This window comes from Tupaia chinensis, unplaced genomic scaffold, assembly GCF_000334495.1.
Source record: "Tupaia chinensis unplaced genomic scaffold, TupChi_1.0 Scaffold000316_1, whole genome shotgun sequence".
NCBI classification, from domain to species: Eukaryota; Metazoa; Chordata; class Mammalia; order Scandentia; family Tupaiidae; genus Tupaia; species Tupaia belangeri.
In genome coordinates this window covers 3,682,544-3,696,848 of record NW_006159809.1, presented here as the reverse complement: position 1 = coordinate 3,696,848, position 14,305 = coordinate 3,682,544, and the positions used below count along the sequence as shown (strand labels likewise).

At 56.4% G+C, this 14,305-nt stretch overlaps 2 protein-coding genes across 2 annotated transcripts in view; both read right to left on the bottom strand.

Moving 5' to 3' along the window:
- Positions 1 to 3,419: 3,419 nt before the first annotated feature.
- LBX2 (ladybird homeobox 2) lies at positions 3,420 to 5,100 on the bottom strand. Its single transcript, XM_006151210.3, has 2 exons — positions 4,836 to 5,100; positions 3,420 to 3,939 (listed from the first exon to the last, which is right to left on the bottom strand). The coding sequence occupies exons 1-2, from the start codon at positions 5,038 to 5,040 to the stop codon at positions 3,524 to 3,526; spliced, it is 621 nt and encodes a 206-aa protein (XP_006151272.1). The 5' UTR covers positions 5,041 to 5,100; the 3' UTR covers positions 3,420 to 3,523.
- A 6,573-nt stretch (positions 5,101 to 11,673) lies between these two features.
- PCGF1 (polycomb group ring finger 1) overlaps positions 11,674 to 14,305 on the bottom strand; it is a 3,081-nt gene continuing 449 nt past the window's right edge. The window contains exons 2-9 of the mRNA XM_006151209.3: positions 13,968 to 14,073; positions 13,677 to 13,829; positions 13,440 to 13,511; positions 13,216 to 13,321; positions 12,937 to 12,970; positions 12,752 to 12,838; positions 11,923 to 12,003; positions 11,674 to 11,821 (exon numbers count right to left, since the gene is read on the bottom strand). Coding sequence (XP_006151271.1) covers positions 11,774 to 11,821; positions 11,923 to 12,003; positions 12,752 to 12,838; positions 12,937 to 12,970; positions 13,216 to 13,321; positions 13,440 to 13,511; positions 13,677 to 13,829; positions 13,968 to 14,073 — 687 coding nt within the window. The 3' untranslated portion in view covers positions 11,674 to 11,773. The remainder of the gene's footprint in view (positions 11,822 to 11,922; positions 12,004 to 12,751; positions 12,839 to 12,936; positions 12,971 to 13,215; positions 13,322 to 13,439; positions 13,512 to 13,676; positions 13,830 to 13,967; positions 14,074 to 14,305) is intronic.

Genomic DNA, 14,305 nt, shown 5'->3' with positions numbered 1-14,305 from the left:
CCTCCCCTACCCTCCCACAGGCGCCCTGGCTGCTGCCACCCTGGCCACTCTCCAGCCCAGCTCTGGGCATTGCAATTAGCCTTTCTCTGTGTGCCTGCGTTTACTCCGTGTACCTACCGAAAGCCACTGCTCCAAAAAGTGCTGCAATCCTCTCTGTCCTGTGTAGGAATCATGCTTTCCTTTTGGTTTCTCCTCTAAGGTCCTGGCAGCTTCCTCTGGCCGGGTCTCTCACCTCAGTTTAGTGTGGATCTGCAGGGACCTTTACCCCACCCCCGCCCCACCTCAGATCCTTTCCCAGAGGAATCATTCTGGATAAATGGTTCTTGCTGCCCTGCGGGTCTGGCTCAGTACTGTTCATATTATTTGCACTTGGAGACAGGAAGTCTTGAAACATCTCTTTTGCATGGGACTTTTTATTATTATTATTGTTTACGGTTTAGTCCCCTTAAATACTGTGCCACCGGGTCAAGTCGGCCATGACTAGCTCAGTGACCTTGAGCAGGTCTCTCGTCACCCAAGCCTCAGTTCTCTTGTCTGTACCATGGGGGCAGTCCCTACCTCACAGGGCTGTTGTGAGGATTAGAAGAGAAAAGTGTGAAAGAGTGAAAAAATACCTCCCAAGTGCCTGGTACCTAGTGGTGCTAAATAAACCAATTGTACTTACGGCCGTCTTATGTGTTCATGAGTCCCCCAATGGGAAGAGGAGTACATGTAAATTGTTGCTCAAATTAAAAAAATCCAGAGTTCCTGTGTCTGTGCTTCTCAGAGTGTGGTGTCTGGACCCCCAGCACTGGCAACACCCAGGCGCCTGTTACAAATGCAGATTGGAGTAACCTTCCCCACTCCCAGGCCTGCTAATCAGAAGCTGCAGGAGTGGGGGTCCAGCAATTTGTGTTTGAAGAAGCCCATCAGGGGCCCAGGGCCTAGTGCAGCATGAATCTGACACTTGCTGTCTAGGGCCTACAGACCAAGCAGCCATCAGAAGCCACCTGGGTGGCGTGCTTTGTCACCTTCCATCCACCAACCATCCTGGTGTTCCTGAGACTGCATGATGTCCTGGGGTGTGGGGCTGTCAGTGCTAAAACTGGAGAAATACTGAGCAAACAGGAAAGAGTTGATCGCCCTTCTGGAAAGGTTCAGAGAGACCGTCTTCAGAAGATGATGAAAGGGGGGCCAGCAGATGGTGTAATGATTATATCACTGCACACCCACATAGTCAACTGTGGTTCAAGTCTCAGACCCAGCAGCTTGAAACTCGCATCGGGCATGTGTGCATGAGTGCTCAAAATCCTGAGAGGAGAATGGAGAAGGGATTGTGGCATGGCCATCCTCTCAGGGGGATGATTTCCCACTTTCTGTCTCTCCAGTGAGCGCATGCACCCTATAGTAAAAATCTCTCTTAAAAAAAAAAAAAAAGGATCGGGACCAGCAGTTAGCATAATGACTAAGTCGCTGGACTCCCATGTAGTTGACCGTGGTTCGAGTCCCAGACCTGGTGGCTCAAAACTCAAGCCGGGCGCATGTGCGTGCGTGCCCAAGATCCCAAGAGGAGAGTGGAGGAGAAGGGATTGCGGCGTGGCCATCCTCCCTGGGAGGTGATTTCTCGCTTTCTGTCTCTCTGTCTCTCTCTGTCTGTCTGTTGAGCACACGCACCCTATGGCAAAAACCTCTCCAAAAAAAAAAGGATGATGAAGGGAATAAGAGAAGTAAGAGAAGGCCTGGGGCAGGACCCAGTGGTGGGATGTGGGGTGTGTGTGTACTGAAGGGGCAACAGAGTTGCACATAATGGCTGAGAGATTCTTGGCTGTATCCCACCAGTCATTGTTTCTATCTGTTTTTCTTCTAGTTGTCTAGGTTCCAAAAGTTGTCACTGGCTCATGTATCCTCTGTCATTGGGAGAATCAGTGATTCTTCTTCCTGACTACCTCCCCACCACACCTCCAGTCTGGTCCTGAATTCTCTCTGCTCTGACCTTCTCAGTGGCCAGGTACACCCCCTTCCTCAGGTCTCTGCCAGTCTCTGGCCAGATTCGCCTGCCTTCAGCCTTGATCTCATGTCTCTAAACCAACAAGACCATGCTCTGTGTACAGTGTCTAAACTCCTACCTTGCGCCCTTTCTGCTCTCACTATAAATCCTTTGCCTCTTTCAGTGATGTCCAGTCACCTCTATGGGGACAGTACCATAGTGACCAGAAGCAGGGGCCCTGAGCAAGACAAACCAGCAGGGGTCCCTCCCCCCATTCGCAAACTGCATGACCTAGCAAAATGTCCTCAAGGTTCTGAGAGTCAGTCTCCTTAGCCATAACATGTAATAAAAGTCCCTGTCCCATTGAGCCATGGTGAGGCTCCGTCCATGCAGAGCACTCAGAATTGCTCAGTGAGTGGCAGTGACTGAAAACGCCTAGCTTGCTCTTGCCTTCCAGCTTCGTTCGTCCTCCCCGGAATTGCCTCTCGTGGGCAGACCACCTGAAACTGGGGTCCTAGCTGGCCCCCAACACACTCAGAGCATCCTTGAAAAGGGGTTGTCGTGCCCTGGCAGAGGCAGGGGAGGGTGTGAGGAGGGCCAGGGTGACTGGCAGGGAGAGAAGTGAGCATGGTCTCTTGAACGTTCGTTCCAGGGAAGGCCAGGGATGAGGAAGGCCTGTGACTGCCACACTGCCCCTCCTCCCTGTCACCTGTAGGAGAGTGATTCATCACAAGTGGAATAATGAATGTCAGAATTGTCACAGGTGGAGCTAGGCTGGACTCTCAGCTGCCTCCGCCGGCCAGGCCTTCACAGTCGAGTAACGCGGGAGAGACATTCTAAGCCCAGGAGCCCAGCAGAGGTCCTGGAAGTAGGGACCTGCCCTTTCTCCAGGTGCCCATCACTTGGCCTGAGTCTCAGCACAGAGTTCTTCCTGGGAGCTGGGGGAAGAGTCAGGACCCCATTAACAAATGACCTGAGGGTGGGGACAGAGGTAAGGGTCAAGCACCAGTGGCCTGGCGGGAGCTGTCCTAAAAGTGCGAAGCAGGTTTCACAGATCATGGCTCATCCCGGCCAGGCCAGGACCAGCGGAGTCCCGCGTCCTCACTCACGGAGTCCTGGGGAGGTCTTTCCCAGCCTTGGGCAGCGTCCCACCCCCTTCCTCTCTGCCAGCCCCGTGTCTTTTGAGAAGGGTGACAAACACCGGTCTGCAGACTGGCTGGATGCCTGGATCCAGATCCTGACCTCAGAGTGCTTCGTTTAGAAAACAGAAATAATCATATCACCCACCGTGGAGGGTTGCTAAGAGAGTAAAGGAAATACCCGTTTAAAGCTGCTGGGCACAATGCCAAGCGCAGAATCTCCGCACCAATCAAGGACCGCGCTCGTACTGATTCTGGCCGTCGGGACTGAGGCGTGTGCTGCACAGTCTCCTTTATTCTCAGCAGTTGGGAAGGTGGGTGTCTGCCCTGCGGGCCGGAAGGGGCTGTGGGGAGCCGCCTCCCTCCTCCCGGACAAGGGGCAGGCTCAGAGGTGAGCGGTCTAGCAGCAGCTTTGCCTTCAGTCATCCACCTGGATCTCCTCGTCTGACAGGTGGGGCCTCGAATCAGAAACAGCAGAGCAGGGCCGGGGGCCGGGGCCGGGGCCCGGGCCGGGGTCGGAACCCGGATCGCCATCGGGCAGTGCTAGGCGGCACAGGACTCCCGGCGACAGTGCGCGCAGCGAGGCCACGTCAGCACGCAGCTCCTCCACGTCGCGCTTGAGCTTGGCGCGCCTGTTCTGGAACCAAGTGACGACCTGCGCGTTGGCCAGGCCGAGCCGCGCCGCCAGCCCCTCGCGCTCCGACGGCGCCAAGTACTTCTGGAAGACGAAGCGCCGCTCCAGCTCCAGCACCTGCTGCGCCGTGAAAGCCGTCCGGGACTTGCGACGTCTGCGGCCGGCGGGGCCGGAGCCCAGCGCATCCGGAGCAGCGCGGCCTGCGGGGACGAGGCTGGGAGTCAGTCTCCAGCCTGCGGGAATGGAGCCCGGACACCCCGGGACACTGTGGCCTAGAAAGAAACTCTGGGAATGGCAGGGCAGGTAGGGGACAGGAGGGCGGAGCAGAACCCGAAGACCACGGTCCTTTCTGGAAGTGCGCCGGGGTCAGGCCGAGGCGGGGGAAGGGCTTGCCACTGGAGTAGGAGCTGCTGGCTCAGGGCGTGTCGCAGGGGCAGGAGAGTGGCAGAAAGACGGAACAGGCCAGAGCAGGGTCAGGAGGGCCGGCTTGGGGTCTTGGATAGCATCAGGGGCGAGTTAGAGTAGGGGCAACCGAGCCCGTCTGGGGGGAGTTACGGAATCCGGACTGTGCCCTTCCCGAGACTCGTGGGTCGCGCAGCGCTGGGCTTGCACTCCCTGAGTGACACAGGGTCCTCGAGCTCAGAAGGGGGGCGCGGGGTACCCGGAGCGGAGAGAGGCGAGGTGCGGAGTCCGGCGCCCCGGGCCACGCCCAGGACCTTCAGCTCCTGGCGCCCGCTGGAGAGCAGGGAGGTTTGGAGCGGAGTTGGGCGCAGTAAAGACCGCGGCTCTCCCCAGCGCTTTCTGCACCGCGGGGGCCGGCCTCGCTAGTTTACCGCCTGCGGCTCCAGCCTTTTGTCTCCTTCCGGCCTTTCGCGGTCGTGATCGCCCCGCCTGCAGCGAATGCACCGACCGTCGCTCAGGCGGGAGGTGAGGCTGGAGGTGCGAGTCCTGGCACGTGGGCTGAGGGCAGAGGACGGGGTAGGGTGGCCGGGCCGCGGGTGGGGTGGGGTGGGGTCGGGTCGAAGGTTTGAGACCGGAAAGCAGGAGAGAGACAGGGAAAAGGCCAAGTCGGAGTTCGCGCCCTTGCCCGCTGTACCTTGCGAGGGCTGCGGAGCGCGCCCGTCGGGTCCGCGGAAAGTGTTACTGGTCAGCTCCTCCAGCGCGCACAGCGGCGACTTGGGGCTCGCGCCCGACCCTGCAAGCTGCGGTGCAAAGGGCGCTCGGGGGACCGTACGTGGGCCGAGGATGTCTGCGATGCGGAAGGGTGTCCGGGGTGCCCCGGGCTCGCGTCCTGGGTTCATGTCCCCCCCCCTAGGCGGTGGCGGTCCAGCAGCGACTGAGCTAGGCTCTGCAACCGCCTGGGCCCTAGCGCGCGGCTCCTGATCGGCACCCCCTGGCTCGGACCGCCCCGGCGCTGGGCCCAAGCCCATGGTGCCCCTCCTCCTGCACCTCCACCTCCCCACGGGGGCGGGGGCGAGGTGGGTCTGGAGCCCGTGGATGTACCCTCAGCCATATTAAGACAGGGTCGGGAGGCATGGAGAGGAGACTTACTCAGCAGACCCCAGGGGCGAGGCCTGGCACACACAGGCCGGGCCCACTTCCCCAGACTCTATGCTGGCGTCCCTCCGCCTAGCCGCGCTCCGGCTCGTAAACTCGCGGGTGATAAATTGCTTTCCCTGGCCCCAATTACCTGGAACTTGCAAAGTTCGAAGGAGGCAGATCACTGCTCTCTGCTAGGATCTCTGTCTCCTTACCTAGCTCCTGGGTCCCCTCCTACCCTGCAGAAACCTCTTTTGTTTTGTTTTAGTAGTTTGATAATTTCTTTTTTTTTTTTTTAAAGAATTATCTTATTTATCATTATCACTTTTTGGGCAGAGAGAGAAAGGGAACGTGAGAAAGCAAGCCACCAGGCCCAGTACTTCAACCGTGGTCAGCCATGGGGGAGTCCAGCACTTCAACCACCATGCCACCTGCCAGCTGTACCCTGCAAAAAGCTCTTTAGAAAGAGGCCATGGCTGGAAGCGATTAGAACGTTGCAGGTGTCCATAGTCCTAGTTGGGGAGAGTCTTGGGGGGATGCTGCAGGCGTCCAGGATGCCACCAAAAAAAAAAAAAAAAATGGAGCACAGGTCAGAGGACCTGAGGCTGCCCCACTAGGTGTAGAGGCTCTGGCAAAGTTAAAACGTGAGGCTCCCGGAGATGCCAGGAGAGAGGGCACCAAGAACCTGGAGCTGGCTGGCAGCAACAACACAGGGAGGTCCTGGGACTGCCACTGAGTCCCCCTGAGTGACCACTGGCCTCCACTGAGGCTCCCCTGCTCCCTCTATGGCTCTACTGATTAATTTGTCTTTGACTTTTCCTTTTTAGAGAGAGATTTTTGCTATCCAGCACGTGTGCTTGCCAGAGAGACAGACAGGAAGCAAGAAATCACCTCCCTGGAGAGATGGCCACCCTGCAACCCCTTTTCCTCTGTTCTCCTCTGGGGATTTCGGGCATGCATGCACATGCACCTGGCATGAGTTTTAAGCTGCCAGGTCCAGGACTTGAACCGTGGTCAATTATGTGGGAGTCCAACAACAGAACTGTTCCACCATCTGCTGCTCCCTCTTTGCCTTTTTCTTAAGCTCCTCTAATTCAGATATAGATTTCCTTGCCAGCAGAAGTTCAGAAATAGCGGAGGAGAGCCAGGGACCTGACCAAGTAGGATCACACCCCACAGAAGAGTGACTTACAGAGCAGGACTTAACAGACCTAACTGGATCATGGGACAGACCGTCTACCCGGGCACCGACTCCGGCCTGGCGTATCACTAACATGTCACCTGTGTCCTGTCTTCTCTCTCATGGCTCTTCTGGTGCTGAGCATGTCCCTGGGGAAGTACTCGCAGCCTTCTGTGAAGGAAGAAGGCAGCTCCAGGACGGCATGGCTCCGGGAGCGGAGGCCCAGGAAAACCTGGGCTTTCTTCCTCCATCTGACCTCAGATAGTTGGAGAGTCAGGTCCCAGAGGCAGAGAAGTCCTGGGCAGGTGGGAACGGAGGGCTTCCAGTTTTCGGATCCCTCCTGGACTGTCCCTTATGTCGCTTTCCGTCAGCCTCTGCGCAGTGGTCCTCTGTACCCACCTGTTTATATCTAGCGCCAGGGGAGCCTGAACTTGGGGCTCCCCAAACAGTGCTTGGGAGAGCCAAGATGCGTGGGTCTTTTGCCAAGGATGGGAAGGTACTTTGATAGGTCTTCTTGGGGGGGCTCCTCCAACGCCCCCTACCAGCACCACACTCCAGACATCCAGACATCCACAGTGTCCTCACAGTGGCCTGAGGGCCTGAGCTACACGCTGCAAGCCTGACGGCCGCTGCCAGGTCAGAGAGCCAATTCCTGCCTCAGGACCTCGGAACTGGTTATTAAAGGGGGGGGGGGGGCCTGGCCTCAGCCCTCAGAGTCACCCTTGTGGTGTCACTTCATCACAATTAAAGGGCTCCAGGAGGCGGTCAGAACTGCCCCCCAAGTCCCAGGCATGTCACCAGGCAGACACTGGGAATGCACTGGGTACGCTGGCACTGGCTCCGCTGGCTGTCCATCCGCACCTCGGCTCAGTCTGCAGCACCCCTGAAAAGTGCGGGCCTCCTCTGAAGGGCCTTTGCCTTCTCCCCTCTCCATCCTCCCTGCCTGCCGCCTCTGCAGCTGGGCCCAGGTAACGGACTGGATGATCCCAGACAGGAGTTGGGGGAGGAAGGGGAAGCAGAGACCATTAGGGAGGAGGCCCTGGACGGCAGAGGCCCCACTAAGGCTGTCTCAGCCGCAACAACTAGTCCAGACTATGCTGGGGCCACAGAAGGGGGCTTTTCCCAGTGAAGCCTCTGGAACAAGAGCTGGGGCGAAACCGGATCCTCAGAGCGGGGAGAAGGAGGGTGAGTGATTAATGAGGGAGATTAACAGATTAAACCTGGGTTCTGGGCTGCGGTAGGGGGGTAGGGGGGCGCTCGGCTGTCTCCTAGGTTTCCCCCACCCCAGTTTGGGAGTGGGAGGAAGCTCCCAGGCACTCAGTTGGGGCTGACCTCTGGCTCTCAGAGGGACCCCTCCCTGCTGGGAGCCCTCCCCCCACAACTATTCCTGAGTCAGTTTAGACACTGAAATTGGGCCATCCCTGTTGTTCTCAGGCAGTCTCTAAAGTCTCCAACCTCCTTAGATCCCCCGATTGTCCCTTCCGGCATCTCTGGGGCCAGCGCTCCTGGTGGAGAGTCTCCCAATTTCACATTCGTTCCCAATTCAGGGTGCCTTGTCAGGCCTCCCATCATCATTCCCGTTGGAGCCACGTTCTCATCCCAAGCCCTACACCCACGTTATCCCTCATTCCAGACGCCACCTCTCACCCAGCAGGTTCACTCACCCCGGGCTACCCCCCCAGGACCCCACCCCACCCCCTTGGGCACCGAGGTCTGCTCAGTTTAGTCTCAATTCCCCTCCCCACGCTCCATCTGAACCCTGTGAGTACACCCTGGCCATCCGAGGACGCAGGCCCCCTGGGGCAGTGGGTGAGGGCATCTCAGAGACCGGCTGCCCCTTTCCTTCCACTCTCGAGAAAATCCAGGAACCACAGGAGAAAGGAGTGGGGGTGGGGGCCAGGGGGAGAACGCAGGTGGAGGAGAGGGGGGCAGGGATTGGTCCGTCTGAACACTTCTTAGATTGTTTCCATTTCCAGAAACTGTAACTGTGAGGGAATCCATTTGGACACTGAAATTCCAGTTCGTTACATTCGGCGCTACATTCTGCTGCTCTCCCCTGGTTCCAAGCTCTGGGGGCCGTCGCCATCCAGAGGGTGTGGGGTACAGGGAGCGGGGGACCCAGACACACTGCCTCCCAACACTACTTTAGGGGAGTAATTTCCTCCCACTCCTCCCCCCACGTCCCATCCCAGCCAGGGAGACCCCAGGCTGAGGGAGGGATGGCAAAGGCGGAACAGTCTGGGCGCCCTGGGAAGCGGCAGGCGTGAGAAAGGCAGACCAGGGCGAGGCAGGTTCGACCCTGCAGGCAGGACTGACGCCTCCCGCCCAGCTCAGCGTGGCGATGGCGGCACCCCTTGGAGCGAGGGCTGTTCCCGGAGGGGTGTGTGGACGCCTCTCCTGACCCCTGAGCTCAGCGCCCCATGCGCGCCATTCTGGGCCGCAGCCCAAGAAAACCGGGCGCAATTCCCTTGCCCCGGCACAAATGCTCCGGGGTTAGGGTGGAGGGAGCGGCGCGGAGCCCGCAGCTGGCTGGCCCCAGCCACCGTGGGAGACACACCGCAGCTGCCACAGCACTTCCGCTCACAGAGAAAGGACAGGCCGAGGCGGGGCAGCGCGCCCCCCAGAGCCAGGCCTGCCTTCCATGGCCCTGGGCCCCAGGCGTGTGTCAAGGCCTCATCCTGAAGCCTGGTCCTCGGGGCAGCGGCCTCGGGCTCCCAGAAGTTCACTCCCTGCCTTTTCTACCCAGCAGGGCTGCCTCCACCCGGGGCTTCCAGGGGAGACCCAGACTGCTCCCCGGCTGGCAGCTGCTCGCTCTGAAGCGTCCCCAGGAGCGACCCTATCCTCCTCCCCCAGTCCCCAGCGCTTGCGCGGACACTCACAGATTCGCAGGAAATGCCCTTCGCTGTTTGGAGCACAGACTCCCTGATTGCAGCTTTGTGTTTGAATGCAAACGAAAGGGAGTGGGGCGTCCCGGGGGTCAGAATCAACCCCAGCCTCCAGACCTGAGCTCAGAGAGGCTCAGAGGCAGGCAGGATCCCTGATCCTGCCGTGGGGAGGGTATTCCTGCAGTAGGTGGTCAGGCAGAGGTATTTCAGGCTGGAGGCCTGCAAACGAGGAAAGCTTTGGGAATTTTGGACACTGGGTCGGGAAGGAATCATACTTAGCTGGGGTCTCCGCTGCTGACCCGGGTCCGGATCCGTCGCCCGCCCCACGCACTCAGTCCGCAGATCACACTGCACCTGCCTCGGGGCCTGCACTCCGGGCAGCCATACTGAGAAGCGGGTTTGTCAAAGCCCAGGCAGGCCTGGGGCCAAAAGAGGCCCAACTCAAGCTCAGCTTTTGCTGTGAGTCTCCTGCTTTCTTTTCTCTTTTCTTTCTTTCCTTTTCCTTTTTCTTTTTATCCTCCTTCCCTCCTTCCTCTCTTTTTTTTTTGTGCTAGAGGACCCTTGAGCAAACCAGACACAGAGAGGAGAAAGTTCCCCCCACAGGGCGCAGTCACACCGAAATCTCTTCACCATTTCTTCTTCATTTCAGGATTGTGGGCATGAATGCTTAGCATGTTTCTGAAGTCACAGGGTCGGTCCCCACGTGGGATCTGTCCACTTTAATCATCCAGCAGCGCTGTCTGGCTTTTTCTTTTTTTTAAGATTTTATTTTATTATTATTATTATTGGAGAGGTTTTTGCTATAGGGCACGTGCGCTCGCCAGACAGAGAGACAGACACAGAGAAAGCGAGAAATCACCCCCCCCCCAGCGGGGATGGTCACGCAGCAATCCCTTCTCCTCCATTCTCCTCTCGGGATCTTGGGCACGCACGCACGCATGCACGCGCACGCGCCCAGGGTGAATTTAAGCCACTGGGTCCTGGACTAGAACTGCGGTTGACTACATGGGAGTCCAGCAACACAGCCATTACGTCAACTGCTGGTCCCATTATATTTTAATTTGCTATAGGCCTAGTGAGCTCAGAGAGAGGGAGAGAGGGAAAGTGAGAAAGCCTTTCATTGTCGCCACTTCCTTGCTCCCATGCCCTAGCCTCTGTCCATGGAAGCTCAGGCTGTCTGCTCTCACCAGCTACCCATGAAGACGCCCTGGAGTCAGACTTCTGTCAGTGTGGGGTTCTGGTGACATCTACACTGCGTGCTCTGTCATGGCTGTGCTAAATTCCACGGTGGACTTCTCAGCTTCCTCTAGAACTCCTTCCTTTGGCTTCAGTGTTCTCATCCCAGCCGGGCAAGTTTCTAGCTACCCCACCACTGCCTGGACCTTGGGCCAGGGACACTGGCTGTGACTATTTCCTGACCCAGTGTGCATGGCGGGACACATGCAGATAAGGAACACTTGTTGAATTAATCAGCACTGCGCAGGCCTTGAGACTTCCTCTGGACTCTTTTTTTTTTTTTTTTTTTTAAGAGAGATTTTTTGCTGTAGGGTGCATGTGTTCACCTGAGAGACAGAGAGAGACAGACAGAAAGTGAGAAATTACCTTGAGGGGGGAGGGGGGTGGCCATGCCACAATTCTTTCTCCTCCATTCACCTCTGGATTTTGGGCACACATGCAATATGCGTGTCTGACATGAGTTTTAAGTCAAAGGGCCTGGGACTTGAACCGCAGCTGACTGCGTGGGAGTCCAGTGACGTGACCATTACGCCAGCTGCTGGTTCCCCTCTTGTTTCTTGAGGCTCCCCCTTGTTCTCCAGATCAGCTCTTCTCCTCAACTCCCCATGCTCTCCCACCCTGGCTTCACCTAGTGCCAGCCTGAGGCCTGCTGAATCCTAGATAGATAGGCAGGCCCCCAGTTTTAGTTTTGTTTTAGCCTCCTCCTTCCTCTCTGTTCCCAGTCTCCAAATTATACACCCATAGTGCAATTCTTAGGATTTTTTTTTAAAATATCATTTGTCGTCAGTCCTACAGTGGCCACTGTGCAACCCTAGCCTTCCTCTTGCCACTGAATGAGGGCGCCAGCACTCGGCCTGCACCATAGGCTACAGCAGACAAGCAAACAGGACGCCGGGAGCGTCCTCCAGAAAGCCTCTGTTCACCAAAAGGAGCTGTGGGGCCTGTTCTCACTGAGCTCTCCTTTTGGGTTTCAAAGCACAGGGTCCTCTACTCCTCTCTTGGCAATACACTGAGGGCCCATGGCCGCAGAGAAGCCCTTTTTCAAAATGAGGACAGCAGGACATGAAGGTAGGAAGAACAAGGAAGAAGAGAGGTGCTTTTTAAAAGTTTTTATTTTAAAAAATAAAGCCACAGTTCATTTCACATAAATATCTGGGGAGGGATAGGGAGAGGGGTGGGGTGGGGGCTTGGCCCCTACCTCCTCTTCTCTTTCACACTGTACTGTAAAAGCAAAGGGGATGGCTGAGGAGAGAACGGGGGAAGAGCCAGTCAGCGATGAGGTCCTGCCCCAGGGCCCCTCAGCCCACCCTCACCCTTGCGCCACTTCCTTGACCCTAGCTTACCTTGCCGAACCAGCGGGACAGCCATATCTGCTTCATTGTCATGTGATCAGGGAGAACTTCATTTTCAAAAAGGAGCTGCACCTAGGGTAGAGATGGGTACAGTTTTAGGACTCCTCCTGGGCAAGTTAAGAACTACCCCAGTTGGGGCTAGCAGGTGGCATGGTGGTAGAGACACTGGACGCCCACATGGTTGACTGCTGTTCGAGTCCTGGACCTGGTGGCTTGAAAACCACACTGGGTACATGTGTGTGGAAGCATGCTCAAAATCCCAAGAGAACTAGTGATGTACAGTAACTGAATGTATAAAATTGATACATTTAAAAAATGATAGACTTAACAATGGATCAATGTTAAAAAAAAATCCCAAGAGGAGTGTGGAGAAGGGACTGCGGCAATGGTCACCCCCCTTGGGAGGGGTGATTTCTTTCTTACTTTCTCTCTCTCTCTCCACCAAGTGCACACACCCTATAGCAAAACCTAAAGTAAGCGCCAGCAAGTGGTATAGAGGTTGAGGTGCTGGACTCCCACATAGTTGTTTGGAGTTTGAGTCCCAGACCTGGCAGCATAAACTCATGCCAGGCGTGTGTGTGTGCAAGCCCTAAATCCTGAAAGGACAATGGAGAAGCGATCCATGGCCATCTCCCAGGGGAGTGACTTCCTGCTTTCTGTCTCTGGCTAGTGGACGTGCCCTATAGCAACAATCTCTCAAAAACAAAACATAAAACTAAAAAACAAAAACAAACAAGCAAACTACCCCAGTCTATCCAAGACTCGGTTCCTTTATTCTTATACCCTTCCCCCTCAAAAAACCTACCATGAAATTACTCACATGTTGGGGATTTAGCATCAAGCGGTGACAAAGGACCCTCCGGAGATGGCGTACCTCAGCTCTAACGGAACATCGGACATACTTGTTCTGGGGACGTGAAAGGAGAGAAGAGGCCCAGGCACATGAGGAACAGGCCACAGGGAAGTGAACCTCGTTAGACAGGCCCTCCCCTGAGTCCCTCTCACCTGCAGGACACTTTTATTCTTATCTTTGCCAGAACTGGAGAAGAAAGAAACAGACATAGGTTAGGAAGTCCCATCTCAAATAAATAACTAAATAAATAAAACAAAAAACAAACAAACAAAAAACTTAAAAAAATCCTTTCCCCTTTCCTTTCTCCCACCCAGAGCCAGGACATACTCTGCAAGGGAACAGCCATGTCTCCCCGCCCCCTGACCTCTCCCTAACCCCTCCCTGGCTCTGGGTCATCGCACTGTCCCTGCGCACAACCCGACCTGCCTCACCTCAGCCGCTCCAAGCACAGGCTCAGCTGCTCATCATAGCGGTAGTAGTGGGCTTTGGAATGGTCGAAGCTACTGAAGGGGAGGCCAAGGTTACTTAGGGCTGGCTCTGAAAAAGAGTGGTGTGGAGGGTGGTAAAAGTTCCATACTCTTTTCCTAGGAAACAAAACTGGGCAAGAGGAATGCTCTGGGGGCTGTACTTTACCCTCCTGCTACCAGGGACATACCTTCTCCGCTGGGCTGGGTCACCCGGTCCAAGCCTCGAGACTGGTAGAATTCTCTAATTCGTTTCTCTTCACCTAGAAGGGGGGAAAGAATGGCAATAAAGTGTTGGCCTCCCCGACTCTTTGTCCCTCTGACTGCTGGCCTCATTACCTAAATGATTCTCACCCAAACCTGTCACCTTAGGCTGCCACCCAGCATGAGTCCTCACGTGTTCCCTCAAAGTCAGGTTGGTCACTCACTGTCTTGCAAGCCAGGCACTAGCTTGTACACGATGTCCTGCATGACCCGGTCCAGTTTGAGGTTGAGCAGTGGCTGCGTTTCGTGGATCTTGATGTTGCACATGGGGCAGTACTTGCTGGTTTGGAGGTATTTCACAATACAACTCTTGCAGACTGCATGAACAGAAAAGCAGACTCTCAGGTCTTCCGGGAAGCGGACTCATGGGCGGGGTAGGGCAGGCAGCAGAGGCTGGCAGCCAGCTTGGTGAGAACCGGGGCCTGGAAGAAGCAGGCAGGATCCAGGGCACTCACAAGTATGAAGACACTCTGTGATGGTGGTGGCATCTACAAAGTAGCCGGCGCACAAACAGCAAACGATGTGCTCATTCAGGTCTTTGATCTTCACTCGGACCTCCTCCTACGGACACACCCTCCGTCACCGATTACCCACCCCACCCCCACTTCATCCCAACCCGTGCGCCTTCCCAGCTTGATCAGACTCCCGGGCCCAAGCCCCACACCCTGAGCGGTCAGATTAGCTCCCCGAGGCTGGCACTCCCCCTCCGCCCAGCAGAGGGCTCCGCGCACAGCGGGGGCTCCCTTCACAAGGACTCGCCTGACCCTCCTTTCCCAGGGGAGACTACACGCCG

What these genes read in the sequence shown, in the direction of transcription:
- LBX2 (XM_006151210.3), bottom strand. Translation starts at nt 5,040, where the DNA reads ATGAACCCAGGACGCGAGCCCGGGGCACCCCGGACACCCTTCCGCATC. An exon ending in CGCTCCGCAGCCCTCGCAAG is followed by an intron (nt 3,940 to 4,835) that starts GTACAGCGGGCA and finishes TCGTCCCCGCAG; the next exon opens with GCCGCGCTGCTCCGGATGCG.